Source organism: Rhinolophus hipposideros, assembly GCF_964194185.1.
Source record: "Rhinolophus hipposideros genome assembly, chromosome: 18".
In the NCBI taxonomy this organism is placed as follows: domain Eukaryota; kingdom Metazoa; phylum Chordata; class Mammalia; order Chiroptera; family Rhinolophidae; genus Rhinolophus; species Rhinolophus hipposideros.
Window position 1 is genome coordinate 2,695,021 of NC_138064.1, and position 16,467 is coordinate 2,711,487.

At 48.5% G+C, this 16,467-nt stretch overlaps 1 protein-coding gene across 7 annotated transcripts in view; it reads right to left on the bottom strand.

Moving 5' to 3' along the window:
- Positions 1 to 16,467, bottom strand: part of COBL (cordon-bleu WH2 repeat protein) — a 179,757-nt gene that overhangs the window by 44,538 nt on the left and 118,752 nt on the right. For 5 of the 7 annotated variants that reach the window (XM_081079822.1, XM_081079821.1, XM_081079824.1 and 2 more), the window contains 2 exons: positions 8,229 to 8,367; positions 6,399 to 6,569 (listed from right to left, as the gene is read on the bottom strand). In XM_081079822.1, the coding sequence (XP_080935948.1) occupies positions 6,399 to 6,569; positions 8,229 to 8,367 (310 nt within the window). The remainder of the gene's footprint in view (positions 1 to 6,398; positions 6,570 to 8,228; positions 8,368 to 16,467) is intronic. The other 2 variants (XM_081079825.1, XM_081079827.1) reach the window with 1 other exon arrangement.

Here is a 16,467-nt window from a genome sequence, read left to right on the forward strand (position 1 = left end):
AATTTCCAGGGTGTAAATACTCCCTCCGTGGCTGATTACCAGCTGCTGACATCAGTAGCTGAGTGTGGTATTGGGAAAAGATGTTATATGGGATTTTATATATTATTGAATCATATTGATTCATATATGTCTATAACCTCAAGAACACAGAAATGATAAAAGGTAGTAAGATAATTAGGAAGTGATGAGTTTTCCGTATTTGTTACCTTTGGTTTTAATATTATGTATTTAATTGTAAGCTTACATAATTTACTTTTACTAATGGTTCTGTTTAGCCACTGGCTTAAAAATTCTTGAAATTTCAACAGCCTGTTCTCACCAGCTGGTGTGAGCAGGTCCAGGGCACACCTGCTCCACTGAGTTGTCACTAAGCTCTTCAGGTCTCCCTCAAGTCAGGGACATAGTAGCTTGTGAATAAAGAGCTAAAAAATAATTAGCAAACAAAAGGAAATAAGTTCATCTTTTTTTTTTTTTTAATGTTCTACATAGCTCTGTCACGATGCTCTACTGTGATTCTCACCGCTCTGTGTCTAAGGAGCATTCATTCTTTAGTTCGTATTGGGTGAATTTAGCGGTTTTTTGAGGTACAATAATAGTAGGTTACAACACCAGTTCCATTTTTCTGAATGTATTTCTGAGGAGGGACAGATTCTGCTCCCACAGTCACCGATTTCCTTCCATTTTATGAGCAGGGCCACTTGCTCACCAGCCACTTCCCACTGGCCTGGATGCTGAGCCCTTTTCTGTGGCAGCAGGAGCAGCTGTGTGCCTGGCTCTGTTGTCATGGGACAGAAAGCGGCAAATCAACACAGAACAGGGGCAAGAGGCTTCTCCCGGCTGGCGCTAGAGCCCACACATCTGTGGGGTTGCAGGGGTGCTTCTGTGACAAATAAGACCCCAGAACTGGACTTGTGTCACAGCTTTAGAATGAGCTACTTTGTTTTGAAGCAGAAAATGTGTTTAATTTTGGTTCAAATTGTAGAGTACAATGTTAGGGGACTTTGGGGAGGATTGGTCCCAATTCAAGGGGCATGTCCTATCGTCTAAGCGATAGGCTCTCTGCTCAGGCGAGCTCATGGCTTTCCACTGAGCTGAACCTCCAGTCAGCATCTGGATGGGAGTGAGGGGTTTGGCTGCAGCCATATGCCAGCCAATCACAGAGCGGTGCCCAAAATGTGTTCAGATTCTCAGTTCTTCTGGTCAGACTGCCTATAATGGGAATTATTGTTGTGGTTATTATTATTGTTAATTTTACATTTGGCAAGCTCCAATTATTATCTTCTAATTGAAAATGGGTAGTTTATTTCTCTCATTTTATTTTCCTTATTTTAGAACTTCCCTAACGTTCCTTCGAATGAGGTACTTGTTCACAAATTGAAAGCCCATTGGCTGGAAACATCACAATGGTTGTGACTGGTGCTTTAACTCGATACATTATTCAGAACAAGGAACAATGACCCGTTTTCACTCTGTGCCTTTAAAATTCTTTGCCAATTACCCTGGAAAGGACTACCTAAGGAAAGACTGATGTGCTCAAGGCTGGTGTAGGAAAATGTATTAAAAAATGACAGTCATTGGACAGTTTTATTTTAAAAATATAAAGCAAATTGAGGTTCTGTAATTTGAGCTCTGTATGCATTGATGTTTAAATCCCCAGGGTCTTCTCACTGGACTAAGAAATTGATGATTTGTTAATAGCCTAATCATAACCAGAACTGCAAATCTTGTAAACACACAATTCAATGCAATTAGTGGGCTAGGCTCCATCACTGTGAGTCAACTGAAATCAAATGTCAGCAGACAGCAACCTGGTTAGAAAATTATGAGCAAAAAAAATCCATATGCACACTTACATTGGTTTAGACATGCACACAAAGCAATTGGCCATTGTTAACTACCTAGAAGTTAGTATGAAATCATATTAAAAAGAAACAAAAAGATAATAGGACACAGAGCAGAGAACTACTATTCCACTGTTACTATAATAATGCTAAAGAAGCTCACACACACCTCCAAAGACCCATTCGTGATGACCTTTGTGCCATCAGGCTGTGAGAGGTGACACAGCTTAACCATTCTTCTCCCACTCGTGCAGTAAGTATTTACCAACTCGGACTCTATCAGCTGCCCTTGACCTAGTCATGGCTGCAGGACAGGAGCTGAGAACACGGATCGGGCGAGGGGAGCTGCAGTCTGGCACAAGTGATGGCAGAGAGCAAGTCCTTTGGACACACACCGCTTCCCCCTCGCCCCAGGCTGACTTTGGAAATGCTGCGTTGTGTTTTGGAAGAGATAAAAGTATGCTTCTTATAGCAGGAAGCACTTGTAAATGAGATACAGGATTCCAAAACTTGATAGGTCAGACATAAAACTGCACCAGCCCTATTCTGTTATTCTCTTAGCTACAAAGACCATCGAGAAACCAGACCTTCAGTCTAGGGGTACTTAATGGGTACCTCTTCTAGTGTCAGGAGCATTTCTGGGAGTTCCCCTGATCTGCAAAACAGGAAATGACAGATGGAGGTGGAGGCCAGGCGTGACGTGGCCAGTCCTGCATTTAATTTGTCCTTTGAGGAGGACGGTTCCTGGGCAGCCACACTGCCTTTGAGTCACTCATCTGACTTCTCTAGGGGCACACAGTCCCCTTGCTGTGCCTACTTCTATACAACATGTCTTACGACCCACATGCGACAACCAAACTGACGGATGCAACCTGGCTAGGCTGTTCAAGAGGTGTGCGTTCCCCACATTGCCAATGAACAGGGCTGCAGTGTTGACTGGCAACCTCCACGCACCTCAGGGGCAGCTGACCTGATCCCTGGCTGCCGGCACGGGCCTGACTCTTCTCAGGTGAATCTATTCTTACCAGGGATTGGGTTTGTGTATTACCCAATTGCAGTCAGTGAGACGTGACAGAAAGCGCAGGGTTTCTGGGAGAAGTCACCTTTTCCTACGAAACTATTAGAAGAGATGGTCTCTTTTGCTCCTCTGAAGATTCTGGCGCCTGGAGGTGAGGCACAGGACAACCACACCCCCTCAGTACCAGCCTGAGCAGGTGGCAGCCCCCAAGACGATACAGAGAAGAGACGGAGAGAACCTCGACCCGTGACAACGGTCGGCTTCAGATTTAACCAGCACGCTGTCTCTGCCACTCTGGGATTCCTGTTGCAGGAGGTACGACTTCCCCTGCCTGTCAGCAGGGTTGAGATGGGCTTCTCTTCCTTGCAGTGTGTATGAGCTGTCAACTGCTAAGGAACAAATGACCTCAAACCTTCGAGGCTTCTAACAGTGAGCACTTACTACCCCTCGGCTTCTGTGGGTCTGGAATCTGGACACAGCTCAGCAGGGTGCCTCCCCCTCGAGGTCGCTCAGGCTGTCATCAAGGTGCCATGTGAGCCGTGGTCTCCACTAGGGGCCCTACCAAGAGTGGATCTGCTTGCAGACACTCCAGGCGCCGTGCGCAGGACGCAGTTCCCACGGTCAGTGGCCTGAGGGCCTCAGCTGTCTGGGATCTCTCCAGACAGCAGCTCCAACATGGCAGCTGGCTTTCCCCAGCGTGAGTGGCTGTGCCCAGGATAGAAGCCAGTCTTTTGTTACCTAACCTCACAAGCGACAAGTGACATGCCGCTACTTCTGCCATATTCTGTTCATTAGATGGGAGTCGCTAAATCCATTCCATGTTCAAGGGGAGGTTACAGAGGGGGTGAACACGGGGTGGGGGTCATTGGGAAACCCTTCAGAGGTACCCACCACACAGCTGAAGGCACTCTAACAGGCCAGACCAGAAAACGACTGAGAAAGAAAGATTGAGCGTCCAAGATATCGAGGTACGGAATCTGTGGTAAGACCCGGGGCCAATGACGTAACTTCTCTGGCTCAGTTTCTCCTAAGGACAGAGCCGTGGTGTGGGCTGACAGAGAGCTCACATGTATGATGCCACGTGGACCACCTGGTCCTCGCAGGTACTCGGGAAGTTTCCACGTGGACACACCGTTTCTTTTACAAGGTTCACAGGCCTAAAATGGAACCCAGGAGGAGATATACACAGGCTTTTGTGGCCAACGTAAAACCTCACAACTGAGCTTCCACATCTAGAAAGAACCAGAAGTCTGAGTGGGTGCGTAAGTGAGGTGGAGACACCTACCAGGGGCAGAGAGTCACAGGTGACATTTTATGAGCTCACAATCTATAGCTCCTTTGAGACGGGAAAGTACACCCAGATTTTAAAGTGAGAAAAATAAAAAAAATGATAACAAAGGGTTCATTTTCCTTAATGTTTTTCAAGACCTGAATTGAAGAAGGTAGGTTGCCTTCTGCCTGGTCGGGCAGGAGAGCCCATGTTGAATGCTGTAACAGTGGTCAGTGGTCAGGCACTTCTGCTTATTAGGAAAGACAGAAGCTCCACGTTGGACGCACAGAGCTCTGGTGCACAAGCAGCCGGGGCTCCGGAGCAGGACAGATGCTCGTGGAGCCCGTCCCTGCAGGGCCCGGGCCAGGTCTCCCGGGGACGGACCCCGTGTGCAGGGCTTCCCCCTCCTGTCCCACCCGTTCTTCCCTCTAGAACCAGCATTTGTGTGGGCATGCAAGAGGAGAAGAAAGGAAAAGAAGGAGGGCCGGATGGGAAGGCTCCGGATCGCATGGACCGGGGAAATGAACTCCTGGGAAGAACTGACATGGGGTACACAAGAGGACACAGAGCCATGTGGCGAGGAGAAAGTGAGTCTCGTCTCTGCCGGCCCAGTCTGTTGCTTGGCTCCACTTTCTATTCCCACCTCTTTTGGAAAGTCTGTGAGGCACAGAGCAGGGAAATGCTGTCATGGCACCAGAGACATGGGAGGAAGCTTTACTTCTCACATCTACGTGGGCCCTTGTAAGCTGCTCTCCCAGCCCATCTGCCATTCTCCTCAGCAGACGGCACACACGGCCCGTGGCCTCCATACACAGGGAGACTGGGGAAAGCTGGGGCCTGCGCCTTTGCACCAGGTCAGTGTGGGACGGTGCAGGAGGCCTGGCCCTTCCATTCTGTGTAGGCCCCGCGGAGCTACTGGTCTGTGGCCATTCCCTAACTGCGAGTGGGTTGTACTCAGCTTGACAGTTTTCACTGTGCTCTTCCTCCCTCACTGGTTCCCCAGGGAAGCACATCTGGGGGTGAGGGGACCAGCCAGAGGAGTGCCACTGAATGCTCATGGCCTTAGTGCATGGGGCTCAAACCCGCTTTCTTCAGGGATGAAACGCTTTGAGCTGTCTGAGCCTCGGCTGCCATCTTTTGGACCAATACGTCTAATCCCGAATTTCTGAGCGCCCTACAACAATTCATCTGCTTTCGGAAGCATGGGCAATGTCAAGACGATCAAACATTTTAAGGGTGGGAGAGAAGTATTTGTAAAGAAAGATAAAATGAATCAGGATTATTTTGCTTAGAGAAAGTAATCCAATAGTTATCTTCTTTCCCCAGAAGCTGGCAGTAAGCGAGTTGTCATTTACAGAGAAGATGGAAAAGGACCAAATGGTCCAATGGTAGACAAGTATGAACTTTCTAGCACTCATGTGGGCACCAGCCTCTCACAGAGCGGAGTGCCGGGTGACACCATGCTGCTAGGAAATGCAGCCCGGGACGTGCTTGCTTTATAACCGGACATCACTGCACAGGGTGGGGGTGGGGGGTTCTGACGGAGACACGCACAGGCTTGACGTATGGAGAATGCCAACTATATATGTATACATCCAGTTAAACACATCAAACTGTTACACAGCTGGGAATACTATCTGCAGTGTTTATCACTGTCCAGAAGAAATCCCAGGAAACAATGAGGAGAGCCGGATCTCAGACGGGGTGTGACAAGACAGCAACAGGAGGAGCCTTTCCTTCTGGCTATTACTACACTCAAATCCAGCAGTTTTCCCTCTCGTGCCTTCAGAGTGACAGTACTATTGCTTGGCCACTGGCCACGTGGGCCAAGGGTCTAACTCGTTAGCGCTCCCAGCCCTTGACCACGGCCCGCCTGTGCACTGGCAGCTTGCCCTGTGAGCTGACCTGCATGTCTCATCACGGCTGTGGGGGACTGTGCTGGCTGCCGCCACCATCTGCAGACACTCTGAGGTTAGTTCTACTCTGAGGATCGTGAGCCTCTAGCTGACTGTCCCCACCCACGCGGTATTATTTTGGTTGAAGTCTAACCACCGTCTGAGTGATGAATGGGTTAAATCCCTTTGTACAGGTACCTGCGTGGTACTCACTGGTACCAGGACACACTGCATTGAGCATTTGGAAGGAAAAGCTGGAGTGGAAGGTACAAATATCCCAAGCAAGAATGGAAAGTCTGGAAAGCCAGCCCCGACACCAGGGACAGTGAGATGAGTGGCCAACACATATGGACAAGGGAATGACAGGCACGTACGTGTGGGTCTCAAGTTGGAGGCCTCGGAAGCAGCGCCTTCCCCGGGAAAGCCGAGAGGCTCTGCAACGTCTGTGTCTGGAGGAGGGTAAGGCGGGGGCGGGGGGAGTACTAATTGCGGGGGCCCCCGAGCCATGCCTCTGGGAGGCTTTTGTGGCACCTGCCGTCCAACACCTACATGGAATCAACAGGGGTTACTTCAGAAGGTGAAGCCCACAGGCTCTCTGCCCTCCAAGAGGGCACATCATCACCACTCCCCTGTACCAGGAACCACCTCACAGCTGCAAAGGCAGACACGCGGGCACCAACTCCAACCACACCCAGCAACAAATCCAACTTCACAGCATCAAATCCAACCACACAGAGCACCAACTCCAACTTCATGGCACCAAATCCAACCTCATTCAGCACCAAATCCAACCTTAGTAGGCACGAAATCCTACACTCCCAGTACCAAATCCAACAATACAGCACCAAGTTCAACGACATCCTGAACCCAAGCCAACCACACAGCACCAAATCCCCAGATCCAACTTCACTCCGCACCAAATTCAACCACATCTAGCACCAACTCTAGTCACACCAGGTACAAAATCTCTCACTCAGCACCAAATCCAGCCACACTCATACTTGAACATTTTACATACATAGTGCTCTAACCACAGGCCAATTTGGAAATATCTGCCCAGTGGAAATTTGTTTCTAGTGGGTGCAACTATTTTTAAATGCTAGACTTAAAACTATTCTTAAAAGCCCCCTAAATGTCTCTGTCAAGTTAAAAGGCACTTCTTTTATTAATGTCAGTCTATTCCAGGTCACAGATTTGTGTTTTAGATTTCTCTATCTGTTACTGATCACGGATCAAGTACCCATTACTTTAGCTAAACCCTAAGCTCATTCATTCTGTCAACCTGTTCCACTGTTTACAGTGACCATTTTCAACTCTGTTTTGGAGAGGGTCCTGAGTTGGAGAACAAACAGCTAAGTAGCTCTTACTAAAGTTTTAGACACTGACAATGACCACTTATCCTTGGGGCGGTGGGGGTGGGTACGGCTATTAGGACAAAGGGCAAATGTGTGGGTGCCACGTGGAGAAAATGGCATTGGGGAGGGCACTCGATGGCTTCTATGAGCTGTGATGTACCTGTGATCATGGGGGGTTATCTCAGGCAACAACCCCTACTCTCCAAGACCCCACTGTATTCCATACAAATGAAATAACACTACCAAGTGATTTTAGAATAAAAACAAACCATCCGTGGCTCATGGATCTAGAGACCTTTGTCACTTCTCTCCACTTCACATGTATTGAGGGGTATGGGAAGTAACGGTCTAATAGGTCCCTCTTCTCACAGATATTATGATTCCACCCTCTTTCCTTTGGGTTCTCTTTTCTCTTAAATATCAGGGCCTTTGCTGCATATGTAAAAGGTAGGAAGTGGAGATAACTGTCAAACAGGGCAGTCAAAAAATTACTAAACTGTTGTCAACGGGCCTATGTATCTCCTGAGGCCTAGACGTCTCTCCTGCAGCACCCACACCCACCATCCTGAGAACCACCAGGCACACATCATTCATCCACACTCCCGCAGCTCCTTCAGCTGTTCTCCACCTTCCCCACCATCCCCACCATGTAAATGTCCACGTCACGCCCAGAAAATGTGCCCGTAAGATATTACGGGGACTCGCAATTCCAGACAGTTTATTTCCAGACTTTCTTTCTTGAGCATAAATATCTTGCACATTAATGCTACTGCAAGAGTTAGAAGCAGTGCTCAACTTCCACACACGAGTAAGCCCCAAAGCGTGCAGTCAGTAGGCGAGCTCACTCACCAGTCGCGCTCTTCCTGTTCTCCTCCCGGTCCTCAATGCGCGTGGGCACCAGGGCGCTGGGCGGCGCGGGCTGTGGTGGAGGGGGGGCTGGCGCCCGCCTCTTCTTTTTCTGTAAGTCCATCTGTGACCCCAGAGACACCTGTGAAGCACACAGAAAGACAGTCAGTGTCGGGGTGGTTCTGCCAGCAGTGGGGCGCGTATGGGACTCACAGCTTGGACAAGCTCCGTGGAACAAGGTACTCTAAAGGGGGCTGCCAGATGGCCAGTCCCCTTTCTGGGGTCCCTGGGCAGGCAGTGCAGGGGTAGGGCCTTGCTGTGTCGCCCGAGAGGTGACCCAGGATGGTCACAGACACCCCTCAAGACCCCTCTGAGCACAGGGCTGGGGCTGTGCCCCATATTTTGTGGGGACTGCAGGCAAAGCAGGTAAGTTGGCAACTTCCCTTCAGCCTAAATATGATAATGGGGCTCCCTAGCTGTTAATCAAACGCCAAAGAGAACTATTCCTTCTGGAAGTGTTATCAAGAGCTGCCATGACTGTGCTTTCCCAGGGAAGAAAGGAAGGGGTGGCTCCAGAGTCACCCTCGTCCTGACTTCCGGTCACTCTCCTGCCTCCGCGCGTCCTGAGCTGCCAGGAGTCATAACTGCACGGGCTGACCCGGACCTGTGATCACAGTCAGGCCTCGGGTCAGCCTGTGGGGCGGTCCCATCCAGGGCAGCAGCCCAGCTCCCGTCAAAGACAATGACAAAGTCACAGCGGCTCAAGGCCGCAGGACGGCACAGGACAGAACTCAGTGGTGAGGCGCTTGCTTCTGAAAGTGCACCACACTGTCTTCCTGGCCGCCTCACCACACAGTGGCCACCACTCGCTCTCACGGGCGGAAATGTGGTGAAGGAGCACTAGCGTGTGCGGAGACGTGCCAGTAACGGGACAGGACTGTGCTCGGGCCCCGCCAGGGAGCTGCAGCCGCGCCCTGGACCCCAGTCCAGCCCGTCCAGATGGTTCCGGGCTCCTCCTGGGACGGTGCCCACCAGGGCCCCCCCACGCTGGCATCTAGTCCTGCTCCGGTGGCCGCTGGTTGATTAACTCAGGCTCACAGTGTGTGCACGCGTGTGCACGTGCCTGTGTGTTAAAAGTCTTCATTTACAAGTTTACCAGCAATACACATTTGTTATAAAATTTATCAAGTCATATAAGCAAAAGGAAGGAAAAACATCACTCTATTAACACTCCGATTAACTACCAACAGTTGGCATACGTTTTTCTAGTCTTTAGGTTTTCTTTTAAAATTTGTATTTTTCTATCCTTCTACTACAATATATTATAACCACTTCGTATGCCTTCAAAATTCTCCAATGTGTTGTATGCAAAACATGGACTAAAAACAGCCAAATATTTCCATAAAGCTTAGAGTTCCTTGTCCACTGTCTCTACTCCAGGAGCAACAGTACAAACTCCCTTCTCCTAAATGAGCTTATGCTACGATTTCCTGATTTTTACATGTTAGGTTTTGGCTTCCTACTCTCCATGAGGATTTAGTCTGAGATACATGCACGTGCGGAAACACACACACACACACACACACACACACACTCCTCCTCTCTCTCTCTCACTTTTTCTCCCCAGTCTTTCCAAAAATTATAGCACAGGAATTCCATTCATATTTAGTTATACATATATAGTTTTAATAGATATTAAAATTATATAAAACAGAGATTTTCTTCAAGAGAAAGTTTCTCCAGCTGAGATGTATGTTGACTACATTTTCTTTCTAGGTTACTTTTTGGTTTTCTCTGAACTTGATAACTGATTTGTTTTCTAACTTTTTTGTGATTGACTTTCCTGGAAATTCCTTTTCCTCTACTTCCCCCCCCGCCCCCCTTGTTTCTTGGATGCTGTACTTTTTGTTTTTAAAGTCACTTCTTCATTCCAGGGGAGCAGTCCCTATTAGCCTCCTAGGACAAGACATGTGTGACATAAAGTTATGAGACCTTGAAAATCTAAAAATGTTTTTATTCTATTATCCTGATTAGTCAGTAGCGGAGCCTGTGGCAATCTAGGCTGGAAATAAGTGTCTCTGAAAATGCTGCCCCGTTCCTGCAGCGTCTCCCCGCTTACAACCTTGCTGGGAGACATCAAGCTGGCTCTCAGTCTTCTGAGAGTTCTCTGCTTTCCTTCTGCAAACGTTGAGGCTCCTCTCACTCCTGGAGCCCCACAATTTCACAACGGCGTACCCTGGGTGGAATCCTGCTACCCACTGTCTGGGCATTTGTTGTTCCCTACAATCCACGTATCCTTTAATTCTGCAGAATATTCCAGCATTATTTCTTTCAGATTTTTTTCTTCCCTCTGTTTTCTCTTCTCTGTCTGGATTCTGATTAGTTGAACACTGAGGGTTCTAAATCAATTTTCTAATTATTCTGAAATATTCTTGCCTAATTTTAAAAATGTTTTTCTTTCTTCAAAATATCCTTTATTTTCCACCTCTGGCAAATTTTAAAAGTTCTGTATCTACATTTTTAATTTCCAAGAGCTTTTTCTATATTTTTTAAAGTGCATTATGTCATGTTTCCCTGGATACAATACCTTCTTTTTTCTCTCTGAGGCTATTATTTACATCTTTTAAACTGTTTTTATTTTGTTTTCTTCTATTTTATGCATTGTCTTTTTTTTCAACTTGCTTTTTCTCCCTCTTTGTCTCGGCACCTGTCATTTCAACCTTTCCTCAATTTCTGGTGATCTTTTGGCTGATTGCCTATAATTAAGCGTGTTTCTGTGGATGAGGTCTGTTGACACAGTAGTGGGATTCCCGTAGGTGCCTGGGCAGGAATCCCCCCCAGTGGGGGATCCTCAAATGTCCAGGGATTCTCTCTTCCACGCAGGGAACTCTTCCAGCCTCCTGTCTGAGATGGAAGCTGGGCTTTCAGAGTGGGAGTCCCATGGGACGGCCCGGCTGTCAGCCCGTGGATTTCACTTCTCCCCGTTCTTGATGGACTCAGCCTGGCTGGGGTCCTGCAGTCGGCGTCTGTAGGTTCTTCACTGTCCTGAGTGCAAGGGCCACCCTCCAGCTGTGCATGACAGGGCGGGGCCTGGAGGTCTTACTGACTCGCAAACCCACCTTGCCCGCCCTCTGTCACAGCAGCTCCGGCTGGTGACAAGAACCTGTGCCTCACATCCCTGCCCCACGCAGGACCTGGTCCTTTCTGAGAGGCCCCCACCCAGCAGTCAGTTCTTAGTCCATCTGATTTGCTAGGGTTTTAGCACAAACACCTTTTGAAAGGCATACAGCCTTGGCTCTGGTACCTGGATTTCTTCCTCAGCGTCAGCTCAGTCCCTAATTAATCTGGACTGTTCACAGGCTATGGATTTGCCCACCTGCATATCTTTCTAGGTCACGTTTCTCCATCTCTTCTTAAAAGACAGTGTATGTCAAGTGTCATTTGTTCACTTGCTCTTTCAATTCATCAACAAGCAGATGAGTCCTTATTCTGTGCCAGGAATTACGGAATTCACGTTGTTTACAGTCTAATGAAGGAGAGAGGAGTCTACATTTACATGACCTTCTAGGCTCGAAACACGGCCAGGGCTGTAGTTTGGGGCTTCGTTAGGGACAGGGTTTCTTCTGTGAATTCATCCTGGTTCTGGGAATCCTGGGAGATCCCACATATATAACAATAACCTGTTCTGGGGTTCTGCTAAGTACCACCATCAAGTCAGAGATAATTAGAAGAGGGGAGCAGGGAGCCAGTTCTGGCTTACCCAGTTTGGAAAAGCAATTTCACCTGTTGAAAGAAAGTTCTGGCTCACTCCTTGTTACAAGACTTGGAGAAGCATCAAACTCCTGAACTTCTGCCAAGACGGCCCAGCTCAGCCCCCGGCAGTCCTTCCAGAGCCGATCACAGCCACCCAGCAAACATCGCTGAAGACTATGTATTTTCAGGCACAGAGCAACTCCTGATAAATTAATGAAGATAACGTGTTTGAAAGGTGTTTGGCAAGGTCTGGGACACCACTCAACGCAAGATGTAAGGGTAACATTTTGTTTCTGGAGCTTTTGTTAGTTTAAGGCGTTTAGACAAAAGTCTGCTAGTAGACATACTTACAGACTTTTAGAAAATAGTACTAACATTGGCAGCAACAAAGATTTATTAAACATTTACTAGGGTGCCAAGTGTATCTCATAGGACTACCTCAGACGCCCCCGGAGAGAGGTGTTTCACTGCCTGTTTTAAAGGAAAAAACTGAAGCTCGTAGGACATGACTTGTTCAAGGTCACACCGCTGACAAGCAGGCAGAGTTGGGATATGACCCTGGCTGGACTGCAAGCCCACACTCTTAACCACGTTCCTTTCATCTCCTTCCCCATCCAGTCGGTCTGCAAGGAAACACCCTGCAGCTCTGAACAGCCACGTCTAGTCCTGTGACTCCGTGGGCAGCGACAGCCCATGGAATTTTCACTGTCCCTCGTGGTGGAACTTCCACCTACCGGCCAGACTAAAAACCAATCTGTGCTCGGAGGTGTTGCTTTAGAAAACATTTCTGAAACCCGATGCACATCTTCAGCACATCTCGGAGGAACACCTGAAACCCAGCTCTGCTCGCGTCCTCAAGCTTGCCCCTGCCATGTCCGTCCTCCTTAGAACCAGTGCCACTTTGGTTGGTCAGGGCTGATTTTCAACTGCCTGCCACCAGTGTCTGGCAGCCGGGACGCCCTCCCCTGTGGCAGGGACAGAGCCCTGGCTTTCCGGGTCTTTGCAGAAAGCAGTCATTCCATTGTGGTTTCCCTGATCTCTGCATCGCATTGTGCCAGTTACGTGTAATGAGACTAGAGGTCAGAGCATTGAAGAGGGACGAGAGTTCTGATTTAGAGAATAGGAAGGACACGTAGGTGCCTTCCACATCTTGGCTGTTATAAATAGCACTGCCGTGAGCATAGGGGTGCAGATACCTTTTCAAATTAGGGTTTGGGGATTTCTTTGGATAAGAAAGTGCAATCGTTGGATTGTAAGGTAGTTCTATTTTTAATTTTTTAAGGAACCTCTGTACTGTTTTCCATAGTGGCTACACTAGTCTGCAATCCCACCAACAGTGCACGAGGGTTCCCTCTTCTCCACAGCCTCGCCAGCACTGTTGTGTGTTGATTTATTGATGACGGTCATCCTGACAGCAGTGAGGTGACCTCTCATTGGGGTTTAGCTTGGCACTTCCCGGAAGCCTGGTGAGGCGGAGAACCTTTCACGCATCTCGTGACCATTTGGATGCCGTCTGAGACAGCATGGATGGAACTCCAGGGCATTCTATTAAGTGACACAAGCCAGACAGAGAAAGACAAACACTGTACGATGACACTTATGCATGGATTTTAAAAAGCCAAACTCAGAAAAACAGAGAGTAAAATGGGGCTTACAAGGGGCTGGGTGTGGGGGACACGAGAGATATATGAGGGCACAAACTTACAACAAGCAGAGAAATAAGGCCTTGAGACAGTGCACAGGAGAGTGAACACAGACAACACTGGAGGGGAATCACCAAACTGCTCAGAGACGAGGACTTAATTACTGCCACCACCACACACACAGACACAATGACAATCATGTCCCCTGAGAGAGGTGCTAACATGGCTACACGGCGATCATACGTAAATGGCACAATATGTAAATGTGCCAATTCCGTGTTGCACACCTTTAATTTACACTATGTTATATGTGTAATGCACTCCCACTAAAACAGCCCTGACCACCCTCACCTGACCCCTCCACCTCACTGCCCCCAGCCTGCCATTCTCTGCCTCCAGGCTGTCCCTACATGTCCCCAGCCTGACCTCCCCTGTAAGTGTACCCTGCCCCCTGACTGCCCCTGAAAACCACCCACCCTCTGTCACCCCTTGCCCATGCTCCGGCTTTCTTTTGCTTTACACACTTACAGTTCTATGTTTGTTGATTGTCTCTTGCTCAAAAAAAAGAAAAAAAAGGAAAAGGAAAAGGAAAGGAGTGAGGAAAGGAGGAAGAGAGGGAAGGAGAAAAGGAGGGAGGGAGAGGGAGGGGTCTAGAGCACCTGCTCTGAGGTCCCTCCCAGGTGAGAAAAGCCTCGCGGAGACGGTGCTCAGGTACAATACAAAAGCATGACTTTCCTCCTGAAAAGGTGGGCAGGTCCTCAAGGAGACAATGACATCATATCCTGGCCTTACAGGAAGCCTGGGGACACCCCACACCCTGCAAGATTCCCTAACATCCCCATGAAGAATACCTCCTCCCTGGTCACCAAGGAAATATGAAACACAGGACTCTGAACCTTACATGTCCCTGTAGCGTCTTAATTTCAAAAGTGACTCTTGCTGTCAGAGGACATGCCACCATTTTTCTTTGGTCACTACAGATGGAGTGGCACTAACCCTGTGACGGCAAATGGCAGTCTTGATGGCAGCAGTGTCCCTGCTGGGTGTCATCCAGGCACAGCATGGGCCAAATTCTAACTGATGTGACAGGTAGCCATTTCTCTACTAAATTAAGAAAGAAAAAAGAGTTCTTCCTGAAACTGTACAAACCGTACCCACACACCTCTCCCCAAGGTGGGGGAAATTTTTGTCAGTTATTTGCTGCTCTTAGATAATATTTTTGGCCATGGGAATTCCAGGATCCATCGAATGTTTGAGGATTCTGCTTTATTCCTAGTTCTAAGAAAGGCTCAGACAACTCAACCAAGCCCTGCTGCCTCGGGCCAACCAAAGGACTCTCTTTGGGGGTTTATGTTCCATCCGCTAAAACTGAACCCCTCTCACCAGGTGGGAGAGGGCATGCTGCCAGGGGAAAACAAATTCTATCACCACTATCTTTGGTAATTCCAGAAAGGCAAACACTGGGCGGGCTTCATGGAAAGTTATGAGAAGAAACACAAGGTGCTGGGTAAGCACTTTCTTTCTACCTCTAGCACAGTTTTGGGTTTTTTAATAGAGATTTTAACATGGAATTCTTAAGTCTGATTTCCCTTCATATTCCCCAACGTGTACCAAAGAATCTTGTACCATTTCAAGAAATATTTGTTAAGGGTTAGTTTTTCTGCTAAATTAGTATTAGCTAGAAATATGTGCATAGATAGGTATCTGTAGGTTTGTAATTTTTTTATGTTTTAAGTAATGGTGGAAACATTCCCATTTTTACAGTTTTGTACCCATGCATGTAAGAAAGTTGCCCATCGCTGGTGTGGGCTCCACGGGCAAAGCCCTCACGCCTCCGAAGACTGACTGTGGCCTCAGGCCTTCCAGGTGGCGAAGCCCAGGATGCTGGCAGAGGAACAGGACAGGGTTCCATCCCACATTCCACACACAGATGTGACAGAGACAAGGGGCTTCAGATTTAGAAAGAAGTCTGGGGAAGACGGGCTGCAACACTAGCAGAGGCTCTTCTTAACCAACAGAAGTGACGATAGGCAGCATTCGCTAGGCTGTGACAGCGTCTTCCACCTGAGCAAACAAGCCCCCCATCCAGGAGGAGGAACTCCCTGCCAGAAGTCAACAAACACATCCCTGTTCCTTCTTCCTCTGCCAGCGTCATCCTCACTGTGGTCCACGTTCCAGTCTGGCCAACCTCTCCCTCAGCCAAAACCGAGATTCTGTCTTCAGGGTAAAAGAAAGACTCCTCCTGCGGCTGCACGCCTCTCCCTCCCTGCACTGTGTAGTTTTCTGCAGGTTCTCTCTCTCCTCTCCTGGCCCACTGCTCTCTGTCCTCTAAATGCTGCTCCTCCTGGGTTCCTCTCTTCCCTCCTTTTGTTTCCTATCCACTCCCACCATCCCGACTCACCTATGAGCAGATACTTCTCTAATTGTCCCTGTAACTACACCCACCTGGGAGCTCCGGGTACAGCTGCCAACTGGCTCTCCCACGATTGCGTCCTGAAGATACTGCAGACACAAGTCCCAAGTCATAATGCACACCTACAGACCTGCCTGCCCGTTCCTTTCCGGGTGTTGCTGGACGTGGGGACATCACGGTCGCCACTGATGGCCCATCCCTCACTCACTTCCTGGATCACGCTACTGCTGAAGCTCCTCAGACCTTTTTCTGAAGGTCCCTGGAAACCGCGCCTCCTACCCATCCCCCTTTGCTACTGGCCTTCATTCAGGCTCTCAGCATTTCCTGCCTGAATTATTTCAAACGCCTCCCATCTCACTGTCTTCACTCCAATCTATCCCTTTTCCAAGCCAATTTCCATTGTGCTGTCATTCATTCATTCATTCATTCATTC